At 45.8% G+C, this 21359-nt stretch overlaps 1 protein-coding gene across 5 annotated transcripts in view; it reads left to right on the forward strand.

Annotated features, from left to right (window-relative positions):
• Positions 1-5837: 5837 nt before the first annotated feature.
• The window catches only part of BTRC (beta-transducin repeat containing E3 ubiquitin protein ligase), a 207707-nt gene continuing 192185 nt past the window's right edge, over positions 5838-21359 (forward strand). For 4 of the 5 annotated variants that reach the window (XM_066240283.1, XM_066240285.1, XM_066240286.1 and 1 more), the window contains exon 1: positions 5838-5978. In XM_066240283.1, the coding sequence (XP_066096380.1) occupies positions 5931-5978 (48 nt within the window). In that variant the 5' untranslated portion in view covers positions 5838-5930. Of the gene's footprint in view, positions 5979-6307; positions 6365-21359 lie in introns of those variants that run through there. The other variant, XM_066240284.1, reaches the window with a different exon arrangement.

Below are 21359 nucleotides of genomic sequence, written 5' to 3' on the forward strand. Positions count from 1 at the left end.
TAATTGAATTTAGTTATCATGTTATTTCTAAATGTTTCTTTTCTTTCTTTCTTTTTTTTTCAGAGTAAGTATTTTGCAATATTTTCTCTCCTGGTTATCTTGTCCTTGGCTATGCTCCTGCATCTGATTTTTTTTAAATTAATTAATTAATTTTATTTTATTTTATTTTTTTACAGGGACAGAGAGAGAGTCAGATAGAGGGATAGATAGGGACAGACAGACAGGAACGGAGAGAGATGAGAAGCATCAATCATCAGTTTTTTGTTGCGACACCGTAGTTGTTCATTGATTGCTTTCTCATATGTGCCATGACCGCGGGCCTTCAGCAGACTGAGTAACCCCTCACTCGAGCCAGTGACCTTGGGTCCAAGCTGGTGAGCTTTTTTGCTCAAGCCAGATGAGCCCATGCTCAAGCTAGCTATCCTGGGGTCTCGAACCTGGGTCCTTCTGCATCCCAGTCCGACACTCTATCCACTGAGCCACCGCCTGGTCAGGCTGATTTTTTTTTTTTAACAGGGACAGAGAAAGAGTCAAAGAAAGGGATAGATAGGGACAGACAGACAGGAACGGAGAGAGATGAGAAGCATCAATCATCAGTTTTTGCGAGACCTTAGTTGTTCATTGATTGCTTTCTCATATGTGCCTTGACCGCAGACCTTCAGCAGACTGAGTAACCCCTTGCTCGAGCCAGCGACCTTGGGTCCAAGCTGGCCAGCCTTTGCTCAAACCAGATGAACCCACGCTCAAGCTGGCGACCTCGGGGTCTCAAACCTGGGTCCTCTGCATCCCAGTCTGACGCTCTATCCACTGTGCCACCGCCTGGTCACACTGCATCTGATTTTTGTAGAACTCAGTGCCCATGAATGAACAAATTACTCCAAATGTGATCTGAGTGTTTCAAAACAGGGTAAGACCATAAACCTATTCCCCAGACATCACTCTTCAAGCTGCCTAGGACTCCTTTAGCTTTTTAGACAACCGTGTCACCTACTGACTTAGTCCTATGAAAATCTCCAGGTAGTTTTTATATGAATGAGTTTTAAGTCTTCCCCATTTTGCACTAGTGTAGAATTATTTGTTCAGTTCAAGAGTTTTTATTTTATTTTATTTTATTTTTAGGGAAAGAGACAGACAGGGACAGACAGGAAGGGAGAGAGTTGAGAAGCATCAATTCAATTCGCACCTTAGTTGTTCATTGATTGCTTTTACAATTTTTGCTCACGAAAATCAGGGGATATTTCAAAATGAATATGAATCAGTTAAAAAAAGAAGTATTTAATTTTTTGTATTAAACAAGAACATCTCAGTGGGAGAGCGTCAGCCTGGCATGCAGGAGTCCAGGGTTTGATTCCAGGCCAGGGCACACAGGAGAAGTGCCCATCTGCTTCTCCACCCCTCCCCCTCTCCTTCCTCTCTGTCTCTCTCTTCCCCTCCCGCAGCCAAGGCTCCATTGGAGCAAAAAGTTGACCTGGGCGCTGAGGATGGCTCCATGGCCTCTGCCTCAGGTGCTAGAATGGCTCTGGTTGCAACAGAGCTACGCCCCAGATGGGCAGAGCATCGCCCCCTGGTGGGCATGCCGGTGGATCCCGGTTGGGCACATGTGGGACTGCCTCCTCATTATCAACTTCAGAAAAAAAAAAAAAGGAACATCAGAAAAGCGAACAAGTCAAAGAAAGTTGTTCAATTATGCAAATGAGATGGAAACTCAATTATTGTGATTGAGTAGCAAGTGACATATTGGTGGGGTGAACAGAATCATGTCAAACTGGACGAGAGTGCCACACATTGACTGTTCAGTAGGGTGTATAGTCACCCAAGACTGCCAAAACACACTGACCGTGATGAGGCATGGACAGGATCAGATTGTCTAGCAGTTCTTGTGGGATCCTCTGCCACTCTTTTTTTTTTTCCCCTGTATTTTTCTGAAGCCGGAAACGGGGAGAGACAGTAAGACAGACTCCCGCATGCGCCCGACTGGGATCCACCTGGCACGCCCACCAGGGGGCGACGCTCTGCCCACCAGGGGGTGATGCTCTGCCCCTCCGGGGAGTCGCTCTGTTGTGACCAGAGCCACTCTAGCGCCTGGGGCAGAGACCGAGGAGCCATTCCCAGCGCCCGGGTCATCTTTGCTCCAGTGGAGCCTCGGCTGCGGGAGGGGAAGAGAGAGACAGAGAGGAGGGAGAGGGGGAGAGGTGGAGAAGCAGATGGGCGCCTCTCCTGTGTGCCCTGGCCAGGAATCGAACCTGGGACTTCTGCACGCCAGGCCGATGCTCTACCACAGATCCAACCAGCCAGGACCTTTTTTTTTTATTTTATTTTTTTTTATTTTTTACAGAGACAGAGAGTGAGTCAGAGAGAGGGATAGACAGGGGCAGACAGACAGGAACGGAGAGAGATGAGAAGCATCAATCATTAGTTTTTCATTGCGCGTTGCAACACCTTAGTTGTTCATTGATTGCTTTCTCATATGTGCCTTGACCGCGGGCCTTCAGCAGACCGAGTGACCCCTTGCTGGAGCCAGTGACCTTGGGTTCAAGCTGGTGGGCTTTTTGCTCAAGCCAGATGAGCCTGCGCTCAAGCCGGTGACCTTGGGGTCTCGAACCTGGGTCCTCTACATCCCAGTCCGATGCTCTATCCACTGTGCCACCGCCTGGTCAGGCATCCTCTGCCACTCTTGCTCCAAGGTAACTTCCAGCTCAAGAAGTGTTGTGGGAAGCATTGGACAGTTTACCAGACGTCTTCCCAGTGCTTTCCAAGTATGTTCAATGGGATTCAGGTCTGGAGAATGTGAAGGCCAGTCCATGTGTTTGATTCCTGCCTCCTGAAGCATGTTGTTGATGAGATGTACAGGTACAGGGTGGGGCCTTGCATTATCGTCTATGAAAAGAAAGTTGTTTCCAACTGCTCCAGCATTGGAGTACCACCTTCCACCTTAGGATGTAGGACCTCATCTCGATATCTGACAGCAGTCAGTGATCCATTTCTGATGATGTGGAGGTTGGTATGACCACCAGTGCTGATGCCAGCCCACACCATGATTCCACCATCACCAAAGGAGTCCATTTCTCAAATGAAACGTGGATTCTCCCATGTTCCTCATTCATGCCACATCAGGACACAATGATTGTCAAGCTGAACCAGGACTCATCAGAGAAGAGGACAGATGACCACTCATCACAGGTCCAATGACAACGCTCATCAGCCCACCTTCTACGGGTTCTACAGTGCTCAGCAGATAACGTAATGCATAGCATTGGTCGCCAGGCATGCAGTCCAACACGATGCAGCCAATTTCGTATGGTCTGGGTGCATATCCATCATCTAGTGGCAGCAAGAAACTGTCCCCGCAGCTATGTTGCATTGCTGTGCCTGTTTCTTCTTGCCAATAAGGTCAAGTAGCAGTCACCTCTTGCTGTTGTGGCAGATAGGCAACCCTGCCTTCGTCTTCTTCATACTGTGCCAGTCTCTCTCTCTCTCTGTCTTTTTTTTTTTTTTTTTTACAGAGACAGAGAGAGTCAGACAGGGACAGACAGAAACGGAGAGATGAGAAGCATCAATCATCAGTTTTTCATTGTGCATTGCGACACCTTATTTGTTCATTGATTGCTTTCTCATATGTGCCTTGACCGCAGGCCTTCAGCAGACTGAGTAACCCCTTGCTCAAGCCAGCGACCTTGGGTCCAAGCTGGTGAGCTTTTGCTCAAGCCAGATGAGCCCACGCTCAAGCTGGTGACCTCGGGGTCTTGAACCTGGGTCCTTGGCATCCCAGTCCGACCGACGCTCTATCCACCGCACCACCGCCTGGTCAGGCTGTGCCAGTCTCTTGAAAACGATTCCACAGTCTGCTAATCATGCTTTGGGATTTTCCAAGTGCTGTTGCCACTGTTGTCTGTGTTTGACCAACTCCAAGATGTCCTATGGCTCTCCAGGCTTTGCATTTGGGCGAATCGTGTTGCAGGGGCATTGCAAGGGCTGGGAAATCGCAGGATATATACTTTCAAGATCAGAGAACAGGTAGATACTCTAGTACTTTCAGCCTTTTGTATAGTGCATTTTCACCAATGAAATAAAAGTTGGCTTTGCATCTCATTTGCATAATCAAACAACTTTGACTTGTTTCCTTTTCTGATGTTTTTGTTTAATAAAAAATAAAATGCTTCTTGGCCTGACCTGTGGTGGCGCAGTGGATAAAGCGTCGACCTGGAAATGCTGAGGTTGCTGGTTCGAAACCCTGGGCTTGCTTGGTCAAGGCACATATGGGAGTTGATGCTTCCAGCTCCTCCCCCCTTCTCTCTCTCTGTTTCTCTCTCTCTCTCTGTCTCTCCCTCTCCTCTCTAAAATGAACAAATAAAAAAATAATAAAATGCTTCTTTTTTTATCGCTTTAAATTCATTTTGAAATATCCCCTAATTTTTGTGAGCAGTGTATATGCCTTGACCAGGGGGCTCCAGCCAAGCCAATAACCCCTTGCTCAATCCAGTGACCCTGGGCTCAAGCCAGTGACCATAGGGTCATATCTATGATGCCACACTCAAGCCAGCGACCACCCAATCAAGCTAGTGAGCCAGTGCTCAAGCCAGATGAGCCCATGCTCAAGCTGGTGACCTCAGGGTTCAAGCTTGGCTCCTCATCATTCCAGGCCAATGCTCTAACCCACTGTGCCACCACTTGGTCAGGCTCAAGCATAAACTTTTTATCAACTGAAAGCTTATTATGTATTAGGTATTGTGCTGAGTTCTGTGAACAGAGGGATGATGACTTACTAGGACAAAGTACCACCATACTAGAAATGTAGACTCCATAAGACTCCATGTTTACTAATGAATCCCTGTTTCTTGGGATGATGTCTGCACACAGTTATGTGATTACTGTTGTTGAATGAACAAATAAAACCATTTACACTGGAAATTTTTCTAATAAGTAAAAAGGCATTTCCCCAAGTTGCTTATTTTTAAAATTCAGGCATTTTGTACAAGCCTAATACTTTATAGCCCAACTCTAGTATTTTTCCATCTAAGATCAACCCAATTTCCAAAATAAATTTGTACTGTTCCTTTCAAAGCTAGACTTAACATGCCTTATTTGCTGGATAGCCATTCTATTTCACGACTGAAGAACTTTGATAAGTACTTGTTGGACGCTTAATGCAGGGCTTACATCTCAGGGTTAGCAGTAGCAGGCCAACTTTTTGCATGCTAAGCACCCAAGAATTATCGAACCCGAATTGTTTCAGGCCCTGACTTGCTGTAGGGGAAAACAAAGCCTTCAGGAGAAATATGGGGAGGAGGACTCTGAAATTCTGCATTGGTCTGTAAAGTGCTGCCAGGCAATCATAGGCCCAGCACCTCTGCGTCGAAATTCATCCTGCAGACATCAGATTTATGAAATCTAGGGGTATCCAAAACCACAGTAAGGTAGGTCCTAGGAACTCTAAATCCTTTCACAGCTTTTTTCATTATTTGGGCTACAGGTGAGGCACTGGGTGCCATCTTTATATCAAATACCAGGCAAGTGCCACTGGCGTCGCTCGGTAACCACGGAGACATCAATGCCCCCACCGTTTTCCAGCCCGTAAAAGCTGTAAACTACGATTCCCATCAGCTGATTTTCTCTACTTGAAAGGCGAGATGTGTAGATTTGGCTTGTCGGCCACCGCGACCCTGCCGAAGTGAACCGCGGGAGTTGCAGTTCGCTGTGTGGCTTCACGTTCTGCTGCGGAAGCTCCGGAACTACAAATCCAGTGAGCCAGCAGGATCACGCACGCGCTCGACACAGCCAGCCTCCCGCGCCCTCCTGCCGGTGCCTGAGAGGTAAGAGAGGGCGGGGGGGGTGGGAGGAAGAGGAGGCGGGATCCGGGCGCTGCGTTGGCTGCGGTCTGGCACCAAGGGGGCGGCCCCGGTGGAGTGCAGACCCAGTGACCCTCGGTGATTATGGACCCGGCTGAGGCGGTGCTGCAGGAAAAAGCGCTCAAGTTTATGGTGAGCAGAAGGTGCAGGGGAACGGTGGAGGCTGTGGCGTTGGTGGCGTCGCTGAGCCTCGGCCCTGGGCCGCGGGTCCGCCGGAGGAGGGGGCAGAGGAACTCTGGGCCGAGGTCAGCGGCCGGGGCTGCTGAAGCGACGGGACCGGAGCCCCGGGGAGGCGGGAGTGGGTAGCGGAGAGGACCCGGGGGTGGGGGCAGCAGCTCCGCCATCTTGTGGATGAGAGACCAAGTGACAGCGGGAGCTTAATCCGGGAGGGGGCTCTGGGCGGCGCGCGGGGCCCTGGAGGGAAAGGGGCGTGGGGACAGTTACTGAAGAACGGAGGAAGCCCGGAGGAGAGACTCAGTGAGGTCGCTGGCGGAGCCTTCCCAGAGTCAGGGTTACGGGTAAGGCCCGGGAGGAGAGGTGCATTCAAGAGTGGGGAAAGGGGAGCACGGGAGAGTGGGAGGAAAGATGTTAGAGGGAGGGGGACAGGCAGAGCTGGATGCAGATAGCTGTAAGGGTGGAGGAAAGCCAGGCTGGTGGGAGACTTGTAGTTGAGTAGAATAAGAGGATGGAGATAGCTTTTGCCTTTAGGGTAAAATCCCAGGTTGGCCAAACTAATGTTGGCAAACTCTGGAAGGAAAGAGGCCTTACTTAGGAAGATAAGGACTGGTGACGGGGACCTTCGGGCTATGATGACTGCAGTCTCTGGAAAAGGAGGAGGGTGTTGACTACGAGCCAGAATTACAAATGTCAGAAAAGGGGACACAGACTTTACTTTGAAAGGAGAGACTAGATATTGTAGTAAGGATGAGATTGAACTGATCAGGAAAACCTGGGTACACGAGGCTGGGGATAAAATTAATACCTAATAAGGTAAAACAAAACAAAAGTCAGTGCTAAATTACAGAGACAGTGTAATGTAGGGGCCAGGTCCTGTATCACTTTCTGGGAAAGGAAAGGCCATGGAGATTAGAATCACAAGATCCACGAGAAGTGATGAGATCAGTGGAGAAAGTCAGGAGATATAAGGGGGAATGTAGGTAGTTGGAAGATGTCAGAATTGGTGGTTACTTGTTAGGTTGAAAGCAGTATATGGGCTTGGATTGAATTTTGTGGAGCCTAGTTTGTTAACTTTTTATCATGCTTTTCTTCTATGCTTATGTTTGGCAATTTTGTATAGAGTGAAATTTGATGCTTTTAATCTGATGCTTCTTGTATATCCTAGGTGTAAAACCAGACTTTGTGATTACAGCTAAAGAATAATGGGATGTATAGGCTTCCATTTTAACAGGTGGCCTTAGGCATATTGATATTACTTGCAGTCAAGTCTTGCTTTTTCAAAAGTAATTATAACCTGTCACTCCAAGTTTTACTTCTTTGTTATTTGTTAGGTTGTGTCTTTGCTTGAAATATCAAAACATATTCAAATAAACATGGACACTAAGCTAATTTAATTTAGGCTTTAAATCTTATTTACAGGAATATATTTTCAGAGACTGGTCAAATTTACTAAAACTTTATTTATTTTGTATCAGTACTTTCAAAAACACCTAACTAAAGTTTGAGTGTATCATGAACAAAGTACCATTTTGAAGAAGGTTCTTGAATTCCTTCCCAATGTCGAAATTCTAAAATAGCAAGACAAGACTTTGAAATTTTTTGGTCTTTAGAAGAGGAAGTTGCTTTATACCTACAGCCAGCTTCTAGATTGAAGTTAGAGAAGTAGCAGCTGCTTATTTTTGTTTTCCTATTTAGAGTTTGACTTAATCCTAATCTTGACACTTGTGTCAGATTTATGGAATAGTGTGATTTACAGATCATAAAGAGATGTTATGAGATCATCTTTACTCCCATTCAGACCTCAGCCTGGGAACATTTTCAGCTACTTGATCTCTGCTTTGTACCAGTGAGTTATGTATCGATAATGGTCTCCTGATTGAGTTAAAGTGGACCTGGAGATGGCCATGGAGTGGTTTGCAGCTTTTAGAGCATCACACATTATTAGATGTTGAGTCACTTACTACAAAGAGAAACCAATTTTTACTTTAGTTACTTTCCCTGCTATTTTAACTGCTGTTTGAGAAAAGGCCAACTGGAAAAGGGTCATCAAGAATGACACCTTAATAACTGAAGCAGAGAATGGAGAATTAGAGATTTGGTAATGTTTTTCAGCTCAGTCATAGTCATATTGTTATGAATGTAAGTCACAACTTGCCTGTGGTTCTACTTACACTGCTATAATATGTCTCTTTACTCAGAGTAAGTTTTTTTTATATATATAGAGACAGAGAGAGTCAGAGAGAGGGATAGATAGGGACAGACAGACAGGAACAGAGAGAGATGAGAAGCATCAATTATTAGTTTTTTGTTGTGACACCTTAGTTGTTTATTGATTGCTTTCTCATATGTGCCTTGACGGGGGGGGGGGCTACAGCAGACGAAGTAATCCCTTGCTGGAGCCAGCAACCTTGGGTCCAAGCTGGTGAGCTTTGCCCAAACCAGATGAGCCTGCGCTCAAGCTGGCGACTTCGGGATCTCGAACCTGGGTCTTCCGCATCCCAGTCCAACGCTCTATCCACTGCGCCACCGCCTGGTCAGGCCAGAGTAAGTTTTGAGATAGGAAGATATTTTATTTGTGTTTGCATCAGTGATTAGTGCATAGTACACATGGAAGGCTATCCTTTTAATCATATTGAAAATTTTGTATAGTATTTGGCCTTGTTTTGACCTTTCTCTTTCCTCAGTTGTTAATTATGAATCACAATTTTTGTATGGATGCCCTCATTTCCATAGTTTAAGAAAATGTAATTTGTGCCCTGGTCAGGTACTTAGTTGGTTAGCGTCGTTCCAACATGTCAAGATTGTGAGTGTCTGGGTCAGGGCACACACGAGAATTAACCAATGAATGCATAAATAAGTGGAACAGTAAATTAATGTTTCTCTCTCTTTCTTGCTCTCTCTCAAATTAATAAGTAAAAAGAAAAATTTAGAAAATGTAATTTGTTTAAAATGCCAACATGAAGTGGCTTTTCCTTTTTTATGAATTGTGCTCATTACCACATTAATGTAGTGCTTCAATTAGGAATTTTACAATAAAATATTTTTTTCTTCTTTTGCCAAGTGAGAGGAAGAGAGATAGACAGACTCCTGCATATACCCTGAGCAGGATCCACCCGGCAACACTTGTCTGAGGTGGATACTCTGCCCATCTGGGGCCATGCTCTCAACTGAGCTATTTTTAGCACCTGGGTAGAGGCTCCACACAGCTATCCTCAGCACCTGGGGCTGACCTGCTCAAATCAGATGAGCCATGGCTGCAGGAGGGGAAGAGTAAAAGAGGGGGGTGGGGAACGGAAGGGATGGAGAAGCAGATGGTCGCTTCTCCTGTGTACCCTGACTGAGAATCAAACCTGAGACATCCACATGCCAGACTGATGCTCTACCACTGAGCCAACGGGCCAGGGCCTGAAATCTTTAAATATTTTCTTTATTTATTGATTTTGGAAAGAAACACAGGGAGAGAGGGAGACACACACACAAACATCTGATTCTGTGTGTGCCCTGACTGAGGATTGAACCTGCAACCTCTGCATTTCGGGACAACACTCTACCAACCGAACTATCTGGCCAGGGCTACAATAAAATCTTATTAATGAGACTGCTAATTCAGAATTGATCATAATTTATACATGATCTAGACCAGGGGTCCCCAAACTTTTTACACAGGGGGCCAGTTCACTGTCCCTCAGACTGTTGGAGGGCCGGACTATAAAAAAAACTATGAACAAATCCCTATGCACACTGCACATATCTTATTTTAAAGTAAAAAAAACAAAACGGGAACAAATACAATATTTAAAATAAAGAACAAGTAAATTTAAATCAACAAACTGACCAGTATTTCAATGGGAACTATGCTCCTCTCACTGACCACCAATGAAAGAGGTGCCCCTTCCGGAAGTGCGGTGGAGGCCGATAAATGGCCTCAGGGGGCCGCATGTGGCCCGCGGGTTGTAGTTTGGGGACCCCTGATCTAGACTGAAAGTTTACCCTTGAATACCTGTGAGGAATAGTTTAACTTCTATTGATAGAAACAAATGATATTAAAGCAATAGTTTACATTAAATGACTTATATGCTAATATCTCTCATTCAGCTTTAGCAGGTCCTCCTCAAGGACCTTTCCTAATACTTCTTGGCCAACAAAATTATAATTCCTCAGAAAAGATAAATGGGAACTGGAAGAGGACCTAAGAAAAATGAAAACAATTGAAGGAATGTAGGCACCATTTTATTTTTTATTTTTTTTAAATGTATATATTTTTTAGATTTTATTTATTCATTTTTATTAGAGAAGAGAGAGAGAGAGGAAAGAGATAGTACAGGGGGAGGAGCAGGAAGCATCAATTCCCATATGTGCCTTGACTAGGCAAGCCCAGAGTTTTGAACTGGCGACCTCAGCATTCCAGGTCAACGCTTGATCCACTGCGCCACCACAGGTCAGGCTACTAGGCACCATTTTATAAGGAGATATATATATTTAAAAAATATATATGCGAGGATAGAAAGACAAGTTTAGGGATAAATTTTAAGTTTATTAAAATGGATAGATAAGCTAGTCCCAGAATCTTAGAGCTGGGGAGGCATTTGAAACTTGGATTACATATGTAGGTAAGGGCATATAAAAGAATTTTTAATACAGTTGATAGATAAGGAAACAGTGTAAAAGGTAACTTGCTGTGTAACAAACTACTCCAAAATGTGATATCTTAGAAAAACCCAATTTTTTCCCCTCAAACTTGTGGTTGGCTGACAGGTTTCCTGCTTCACTTGGTGTTGTCTGGGGTGCCAGCATGGCTAGAATGTTCAAAATGGCCACACTAACATGTCTGGCCACTGGCTGAGGGTTCAGCTGGCTCTAAAAGCCTTTACATCTCCTTTATGTGGGCCTCCACTGTCTACATTGCCTTTGGATTTCCTTAAAACATGGTGCATAGGTTCTAAGAAGGGGCATTCCAGGAGACAGGAGATAGAAACCAGTGAGCCAATCCTCTTAAATCCTTGGTTTGAAAGTCCGAGAATGTCATTGTTGGTCAGAGTAAGGGGAAATAATCTCTACCTATAAACATGAAGAGTGACATGCGTAAACAATTACTTGGGTTGGGGTACTCTTTTTTTTTTTTCTTTCTTTTTTTAACAGGGACAGACAGAGAGAGGGATAGAGACAGACAGACAGGAATGGAGAGAGATGAGAAGCATCAATCACCAGTTTTTCGTTGCGACACCTTAGTTGTTCATTGATTGCTTTCTCATATGTGCCTTGACCAGGGGGCTACAGCAGAGTGAGCGACCCCTTGCTCAAGCCAGAGACCCTGGGCTCAAGCTGGTGAGCCTTGCTCAAACCAGATGAGCCCGTGCTCAAGCTGGCGACCCCAGGGCCTTGAACCTGGGTTCTCCGCATCCCAGTCCAATGCTCTATCCGCTGCGCCACCGCCTGGTCAGGCAGGGGGGTGCTCTTTTGAGACTAACTACCATAGATGCTATTTGAATGGGATGTTCAGGCTAAGCGTGCAAATGGGATCAGCCAAATTTGTGGGTTATATCCACGTTCTAACACTAGGAATGTTTTGGAGGCATCTCTTTTCAGAAGTTAACATTTTTTTTTTTTGTATTTTTCTGAAGTTGGAAACAGGGAGGCAGTCATACAGACTCCCGCATGCGCCCGACTGGGATCCACCCAGCATGCTCACCTGGGGGCGATGCTCTGCCCATCTGGGGCGTTGCTCTGTTGCAACCAGAGCCATTCTAGCGCCTGAGGCAGAGGCCACAGAGCCATCCCCAGCGCCCGGGCCAACTTTGCTCCAATGGAGCCTTGGCTGCAGGAGGGGAAGAGAGAGACAGAGAGGAAGGAGAGGGGGAGGGGTGGAGAAACAGATGGGCGCTTCTCCTGTGTGCCCTGGCCTGGAATCAAACCCAGGACTCCTGCACGCCAGGCCGACACTCTACCACTGACCCAACCGGCCAGGGCCGAAGGAACTGATGTGATCTCCTGCATGAGTTGCCTTAATGTTACTGTAGAGATAATGGGTGAATCAATGTGATTTAGTAAATTTATTTTATTTGCTTGAGCAGTGTATGTGTCTAAAAGGAAGAAATTGCATTAAAAATAAATACTTAGGCCCTGGCCGGTTGGCTCAGCGGTAGAGCGTTGGCCTGGCGTGTGGGGGACCCGGGTTCGATTTCCGGCTAGGGCACATAGGAGAAGCGCCCATTTGCTTCTCCACTCCCCCCCCCCTTCCTCTCTGTCTCTCTCTTCCCCTCCCGCAGCCAAGGCTCCATTGGAGCAAAGATGGCCCGGGCACTGGGGATGGCTCTGTGGCCTCTGCCCCAGGGGCTAGAGTGGCTCTGGTCATGGCAGAGCGACACCCCGGAGGGGCAGAGCATCGTCCCCTGGTGGGCAGAGCGTCGCCCCTGGTGGGCGTGCCGGGTGGATCCCAGTCGGGCGCATGTGGGAGTCTGTCTGACTGTCTCTCCCCATTTCCAGCTTCAGAAAAATACCCCCCCAAAATTAAATAAATAAATAAATACTTAGATGGTTGGCTAGAGCATTGTGCTGAAGCACAGAGGTTGTCAGTTCGATCCCTGGTCAGGGCACATACAGGAACAGATCAATGTTCCTGTCATATCTCTCTCTCTCTCTCTAAAATCAATAAAATAAACATTAAAAAAATTTTAAAAAGAAATAGATTTTTTTCAGTCTGATGGACATTTCTTTATATCAGTGAGATTAATGCCAGCTGTTTGGATGAACATTTGAAACTAGTTCACAGTTTAAGTTGTCAGTTTCTATGTATCTCATACCTGTTCCCAATTTAAGTTAGCCTTTGTTTCTTTTCTGTATATTCTTATATTGGTAGTTGGGTATGAGATTACAAATTAGTGATTTTTCTTTGTGCTAATTTTCTTGATTTGTGTCTGGAATAATAATTACTGGAATAATAAATTATTGGAAGTGAATTATAGTAGCTGTCAGTAACAATTTTTCTACTTTGAAAGGCTGTCAGAAAATTTTTATTGCTAAATTAGAAAATGGACTTTCAAGAGACTACTTGTTATTCTGTATCATTTGTATACTGTTTAACTCCTTAAAGGAAGCAGATAAGAATATTTCCCTTGTTAAATAAAGGGAGGCCCTGGACGGTTGGCTCAGTGGTAGAGCATCGGCCTGGTGTGCAGGAGTCCCGGGTTCGATTCCCGGCCAGGGCACACAGGAGAATCGCCCATCTGCTTCTCCACCCCTCCCCCTCTCCTTCCTCTCTGTCTCTCTCTTCCCCTCCCGCAGCCAAGGCTCCACTGGAGCAAAGTTTGCCTGGACGCCGGGGATGGCTCTGTGGCCTCTGCCTCAGGCTCTAGAATGGCTCTGATTGCAACAGAGTGACGCCCCCTGGTGGGCATGCCTGGTGGATCCCGGTTGGGCGCATGTGGGAGTCTATCTGACTGCCTTCCGTTTCCAGCTTCAGAAAAATACAAAATAAATAAATAAATAAAGGGAGACAAGACACTATGCAAGATTACTTATTTATCTATTTTTTTTTACAGTCACTCTGACCCTCAGCAACTCATCATTTTTTCCTCTATTGTGCCCTAGGCTAACCCTCATCCACTCACCAAAATCTGGTGACAGCCCCCAAACAGTCATTCTAACACCAACCCATCCTCACGGCCTTTGAAGAACCTCCCCAGGCTATAGTCCTATGGCTCCCGAATAAGGTCAGGCCACTCACAGTGTGATCCCCAGCCTTCCCCCACCCAGCTTTTGGCTCAGCTCAGACCACCCATGCTCTGCAATGTCCTTTTCCAACTCAGAGCTTCCTCATCACAGCTTTTACCTTATTTCTTGTTGGACCCCCACCACATGTCCTGATGTCAGGGAAGGTGCAGAATTTATTTACCTTTGATCCCCCAGAAGCTATCATGACTCCTGGCATACAGCAGGTACTGAATAATTGCTTGCTGAACTTAACTCATGTGGCAGAGCAAATGCTCACAGTCTAGGGCACCCTGTCACCCCATCCTGCAGCAGGCCTTCATTTCATCTTCATGTTTTGGCTTTTATTTATAGTTACCTATTTAGAATAGAAGTAGGAACTCTTGATAAATATTGACACTAACTAAAATATATTCTTAAAGATTCTCTGAAACCCTCATAGGAAATGTCCACCAGTGGGGAGTCAATACAGTGGGTTCGACCAGGACAGGAAGGTTTATTATCTAAGCAGGAAGGACAACAGAAACCATTTTTCGCCTGACCAGGTGGTGGCGCAGTGGATAGAGCGTCGGACTGGGATGCAGAGGACCCAGGTTCGAGACCTCGAGGTCGCGAGCTTGAGCGCAGGCTCATCTGGTTTGAGCAAAAGCCCACCAGCTTGAACCCAAGGTCACTGGCTCCAGCAAGGGGTTACTTGGTCTGCTGAAGGCCCACGGTCAAGGCACATATGAGAAAGCAGTCAATGAACAACTAAGGTGTTGTAACGTGCAATGGAAAACTAATGATTGATGCTTCTCATCTCTCTCTGTTCCTGTCTGTCTGTCCCTGTCTATCCCTCTCTCTGACTCACTCCCTGTCTCTGTAAAAAAAAAAAAAAGAAACCATTTTTCCCTTTCAGAGGTCCATGGGCCAAGATCTTGGTTATTTATAGATAAAGCTGTATTATGGTAAGCATTATAATAAAAAAAATGTGAATGAAGAAAGAAAAAAGAATTTTTGTGGAGTTAAAATATTTTAAAATCCCATCTTCTTTCTAGCAATACTATAATATAGCACAGAAGTGCATCTTCTAAATAAATGTGTATGGGCCTGACCTGTGGTGGCGCAGTGGATAAAGTGTCGACCTGGAATGCTGAGGTTGCTGGTTCAAAACCTTGGGCTTGCCTGGTCAAGGCACATACGGGAGTTGATGCTTCCTGCTCCTCCCCCTGTTCTCTCTCTATCTCTCCCTCTCCCTATCTCTCCCTCTTTCTCTCTCCCCTCTCTCTCTCTAATAAAAATGAATAAATAAAACCTAAAAAAGTAAATAAATAAATAAATGTGTATGATCAGAATTCATTGAGGATGAAATAGAAAATTTTTACCAAGGTTTAACAACTTGGTCACTATAAAGAAAACTTTTTTTTTTGTATTTTTAGTATTTTTATATTTTTCTTAAGTTAGAAGCGGGGAGGCAGTCAGACAGACTCCCACATGTGCCTGACCGGGATCCACCTGGCATGTCCACCATGGGGTGATGCTCTGCCCATCTGGAGTGTTGCTCCATTATAACTGGAGCCGTTCTAGCACCTGAGGCAGAGGCCATGGAGCCGTCCTCAGCACCTGGGCCAACTTTGCCCTAATGGAGCCTTGTCTGCTGGAGGGAAGAGAGAGAAAGAGAGGAAGGAGAGGAGGAGAGGTGGAAGGGTGGAGAAGCAGATGGGCTCTTTTCCTGTTTGTCCTGGCCGGAAATCGAACCTGGGACTTCCACATGCTAGGCTGATACTCTACCGCTAAGCCAACCAGCCAGGGCAGGAATATTTATTTATTTATTTATTTATTCATTTTAGAGAGGAGAGGGAGAGAGAGAGAGAGAGGAGAGACAGAGAGAGAGAAGGGGGGAGGAGCTGGAAGCATCAACTCCCATATGTGCCTTGACCAGGCAAGACCAGGGTTTCGAACCGGTGACCTCAGCATTTCCAGGTTGACGCTTTATCCACTGCGCCACCACAGGTCAGGCAGAAAACTCCTTAATTAATCAATCCCAGCATCCTAAAATTTGCAATGGAGGGGGCAAAATATCTCTGTAGGAAAAGTTTACCAGATCTTACAGTTTTAGCTGGTATTCCACAATATTCACCTTGTCCTTTGGGAATCTTGGGATCATTTCCTTTATTTCCCAAAGCCCAATTGAGACAGCTAGAACATTTTATCAAACACTCAGATAATAATGGACTAGATACTAAGAATAGTGTTGAACTAAGAATATGATTTGTTCTCTGGGACACTACCATTTAACTTTCTGGATTGTCTTCATAAGTGGCCAAGGTGGGATGTGAAGAGCAAGGCCACAGAAACCATGGAGCTGGGGGAGAATTCCTGTCTGCCTAAAATAATACTTTTGAGCTGGAATTTCTTTCTGAGGTCTTGCTCCTTCCTGAGTTCTGGCTCTCCCTTTGGGTATACTTGCCTTTCTATTACTGGGCTTCTGACCTGACGTGACTCTGTGTCAGTAACAAGATAACCATAGTACAAGTGGGAGAGTTGTGTTTTTATTTATTTTTTAAATATAGTAAACTATAAATAGCTAACAGCTATCATTTATTTAGTGTTTACTGTGTGCTGTTCTAAATGTACTGATATTTATTACATATTATTTCATTTAATCCCCCCAATAATTCTGTAAGATAGATTCAGTACTATTGTTACCCCCATTTTTCAGATGAGAAAACTGATTCCAGAGAGGTTAAATAATTTGCAGAAAGTCACCCTCCTAGCAAGAAGCCTTAGATAATGGCTGGAGCGGAAGAGTTACCATCTAGAATTATGTATAGATTTTCTGTTCATTTGAATTACTGAGGAAGTGGAATAAGACTTTACATTGTCACAGTATCATTGCATCAAATATCTATGTAATAAAGAAGCGCAAAATATGTCATACAACAGAAGATATTTATTTGTATAAATATGTGGATTTGCCAGGTGTTGGGTGATATAAACTAGGCTTAGTTGTGTGTCTCTGGACTTGGCTGCTTACTCAGGAGTCAGACTAAAGAGGCAGTGACTTCCCTAGCAAAACTCTTTTCATAGCTACAGCAAAGAAAATCCAATTCAAGTGCCTTTTTTTTTTTTTTTTTTTTTTTTTTTTTTTTTTTTCAGAGACAGAGAGTCAGAGAGAGGGATAGACAGGGACAGACAGGAATGGAGAGATGAGAAGCATCAGTCATCAGTTTTTCATTGCGCATTGCAACACCTTAGTTGTTCATTGATTGCTTTCTTATATGTGCCTTGATTGCGGGCCTTCAGCAGACCGAGTAACCCCTTGCTGGAGCCAGCGACCTTGGGTCCAAGCTGGTGAGCTTTTTGCTCAAACCAGATGAGCCTGCGCTTAAGCTGGCGACCTCGGGGTCTTGAACCTGGGTCCTCAGCATCCCAGTTTAACGCTCTATCCACTGCACCACCGCCTGGTCAGGCTCAAGTGCCTTTTAATCACTGGTTGTGTCCTGCCTTCTAATAATCCATTAACCAAAGCAAGTCACATGGTCAAGCACAAAGTCAAGGGGCAGGAACATATACTTTGCCCATAGAAGGAGAGGAGTGGAGTGGAGGAGGGAATAACTTGCATAATAATCTTCTACAGTGATAATAAAATATAATAATCTAGTACAGTGGTCCCCAACCCCCGGGCCGTGAACCGGTACCAGTCTGTGGGCCATTTGGTACCCGTCTGCAGAGAAAGAATAAGTAACTTACATTATTTCCGTTTTATTTATATTTAAGTTTGAACGATGTTTTATTTTTATTTTATTTATTTACTTTTTTGTATTTTTCTGAAGCTAGAAACGGGGAGAGACAGTCAGACAGACTCCCCCATGCGCCCGACCGGGATCCACCCGGCACGCCCACCAGGGGGCGAAGCTCTGCCCACCAGGGGGCGATACTCTGCCCTTCCAGGGTGTCGCTCCGCCACAACCAGAGCCACTCCAGCGCCCGGGGCCGAGGCCAAGGAGCCATCCCCATTGGAGCCCGGGCCATCTTTGCTCCAATGGAGCCTTGGCTGCGGGAGGGGAAGAGAGAGACAGAGAGGAAGGAGAGGGGGAGGGGTGGAGAAACAGATGGGCGCTTCTCCTGTGTGCCCTGGCCGGGAATCGAACCTGGGACTTCTGCACGCCAGGCCGACGCTCTACCACTGAGCCAACTGGCCAGGGCTGAACGATGTTTTATTTTTTTAAAATGACCAGATTCCCTCTATTACATCCGTCTAAGACTCACTCTTGGCGCTTGTCTCGGTCACGTGATACAATTATCCGTCCCACCCTAAAGGCTGGTCCGTGAAAATATTTTCTGACATTTAACCGGTCCGTGACCCAAAAACGGTTGTGGACCACTAATCTAGTACACTTGATTTATAGCAGCACTATCCTTTCTCATTTTGGTTACTGAACAACACCTGTTGGTTGGATACTTCCAGAATCACAATTTAATACAGCAGCTATCTTTGCATCATGTTATGTGAGAGGGAAAAAACTCATAAATAAGAATCTTTATTTTATTTTTTTTACAGAGACAGAGAGAGAGAGAGAGGGATAGATAGAGACAGACAGACAGGAACGGAGAGAGATGAGAAGCATCAATCAGTTTTTCGTTGAGACACCTTAGTTGTACAGTGATTGCTCTCTCATATGTGCCTTGACCATGGGCCTTCAGCAGACTGAGTAACTGCTTGCTGGAGCCAGCGACCTTGGGTCCAAGCTGGTGAGCTTTGCTCAAACCAGATGAGCCCGCGCTCAAGCTGGCAACCTTGGGGTCTCGAACCTGGGTCCTCCACGTCCCAGTCCGACGCTCTATCCACTGCGTCACTACCTGGTCAGGCAGAATCTTAACTTTAATATACAGTGGTGCCCTGAAAAAGTTCATTAATATCACAATGCTATTCTTCTTTCCTTGGGAAAGATAGGATTGATGTTACTTCCATGGCATTTGTAACAATTTGAAATGTAACAGAATTTGAATCAAGGTCATACATAATTCCCTAACAACTCCTTTGGTAGCAGGTTTAGAGTGCTTCTGTCCCTTCTGGGCACCTAAACTTAAGGCTGCAGGTATGGGCTTATATTTTCAGATGTCTTGGGGACTTTCAGGCTTTCACTGGAAAAGTCATGAAGACAGACATCCAGGAATCGTAGCATGTAGGTAGTGTTTTTGCTGCATGGATGCTAACTCCTTGTGCTCAGGAAGCACTACATGAAACTAAACTGTTAATATGGTTATTTGTGTATTGTTAGATTATAGGAAGTATTTCAAATTTTTTTCTTTTTATAGAGAGAGGAGAGAAAGAGAGTGAGAAGCATTAACTTGTAGTTGCTTCATTTTAGTTGTGCCTTGACTGCTTCGCATATGTGCCTGGAGCAGGGAGCTCAAGCCAGCGATTCTAGGCTTCAAGCCAGCAACCATTGCGCTCAAACCAGTGACCTTGGGATCATGTTGGAGATCCCACGCTCAAGCCAGTGACCTATGCTCAAACTGGTGAGCCCTTGCTCAAGCCAAGAAGCCTGCACTCAAACTGACAACCTTGCAGTTTCAAACTGGGGACCTTAGTGTCCCATGTCAAAGCTCTATCCACTGTGCAACCAGCTGTCAGGCTATTTTGTAAAGTCATGGTGCACTTTTGACTGGTCACAGGAAAGCAACAAAAGACAATAGAAATGTGAAGTCTGCACCAAATAAAAGGAAAACTCTCCCAGTTTTATACCTGTTCAGTGCAGTTCAGTGTGGGCTCACGCACAGATTTTTTAAGGGCTCCTTAGGTAGCTATTCCGTATAGCCTCTACAGACTCGTCACTGACTGATGGCCTACCAGAGTGGGGTTTCTCCACCAAACTGCTGGTTTCCTTCAACTGCTTATCCTACTGAGTAATGTTATTCCTATGTGGTGGTGCTTTGTTATAAATGCGCCGATATTCACGTTGCACTTTGGTCACGGATTCGAATTTAGCGAACCATAGAACACACTGAACTTGCCTCTGTACTGTCCACATCTCGACTGGCATGGCTGTGGGCTGCTCTGCTGTTTGCATGGCGTTACGTCATCATCTGCGCATGCGCGCATGCCACCACATCATCCTACAGAAATTGGGAGGATTTTCCTTTTTTATTTATTTATTATTTTTATTTTAATTTAATTTTTTATTTTTCTGAAGCTGGAAACGGGGAGGCAGTCAGACAGACTCCCACATGCGCCCGACCGGGATCCACCTGGCACACCCACCAGAGGGCGATGCTCTGCCCATCCGGGGCGTCGCTCTATCGTGACCAGAGCCACTCTAGTACCTGGGGCAGAGGCCAAGGAGCCATCCCCAGTGCCCCGGCCATCTTTTTGCTCCAATGGAGCCTCGGCTGCGGGAGGGGAAGAGAGAGACAGAGAGGAAGGAGGGGGTGGTGGAGAAGCAGATGGGCACTTCTCCTGTATGCCCTGGCCGGGAATCGAACCTGGGACTCCTGCACGCCAGGCCGACACTCTACCACTGAGCCAGCCAGCCAGGGCCTCTATCGTTTTTTGTTGCTTTCCTGTGACCGGTCAAAAGTGCACCATGAGGCCCTGGCCGGTTGGCTCAGTGGTAGAGTGTCGGCCTGGCGTGCGGGGGACCCGGGTTCGATTCCCAGCCAGGGCACATAGGAGAAGCGCCCATTTGCTTCCCCACCCCCCCCCTTCCTCTCTGTCTCTCTCTTCCCCTCCCGCAGCGAAGGCTCCATTGGAGCAAAGATGGCCCAGGCGCTGGGGATGGCTCCTTGGCCTCTGCCCCAGGCGCTAGAGTGGCTCTGGTCGTGGCAGAGTGACGCCCCGGAGGGGCAGAGCATCGCCCCCTGGTGGGCAGAGTGTCATCGCCCCTGGTGGGCGTGCCAGGTGGATCCCGGTTGGGCGCATGCGGGAATCTGTCTGACTGTCTCTCCCCGTTTCCAGCTTCAGAAAAATAAAAAATACAAAAGTGCACCATGACTTTATGAACACACTGTATTTAATGGCATTTGAAAATGTACTAGTTAACATACAAGAAAAAGCATGACTTAGGTGATTTTTCTTTACATTCTTTAATGTTTTCTAGATTTTCTTCAATGGATATGTGTTATTTTGAATCCAAAAAATTAAGATTTAGTATTTTGAGTGTATATATTTATAAAATAAATACCCCAGCCTGACTGGTGGTGGCATAGTGGATAGAGCATTGACCTGGTACATTGAGGTTCCCAGTTCCAAACTTTGAGGTTGCCAGCTTGAGTGTGGGGTTGCTGGCTGAGCAAGGGGTCACTGGCTCGGTTGGAGCCCCCAGGTCAAGGCACATACGAGAAGCAATCAATGAACAACTAAGGTACCACTACGAGTTGATGCTTCTCACCTCTCTCTCTCCCTCTCCTGCTCCCTCTCTCCTTCTCACTGAAACACACCCACACACACATATCATGTAGTTCCCTGTGTATAAGGCACACCTTTTCCCGAAAAATTTGGGGTCTAAAAACTGGGTGTGTCTTATACAGTGGCTGTAGATTTTTTTACTTTGCATTTCCTGTTGTTTTTTTTTGCTTTTGTTTTCGCACTCATTGTTGAAGACAATGATTCATTATCAGACACAGATGAGGACAAGCTAATGGATG

This window comes from Saccopteryx bilineata, chromosome 7, assembly GCF_036850765.1.
Source record: "Saccopteryx bilineata isolate mSacBil1 chromosome 7, mSacBil1_pri_phased_curated, whole genome shotgun sequence".
NCBI classification, from domain to species: Eukaryota; Metazoa; Chordata; class Mammalia; order Chiroptera; family Emballonuridae; genus Saccopteryx; species Saccopteryx bilineata.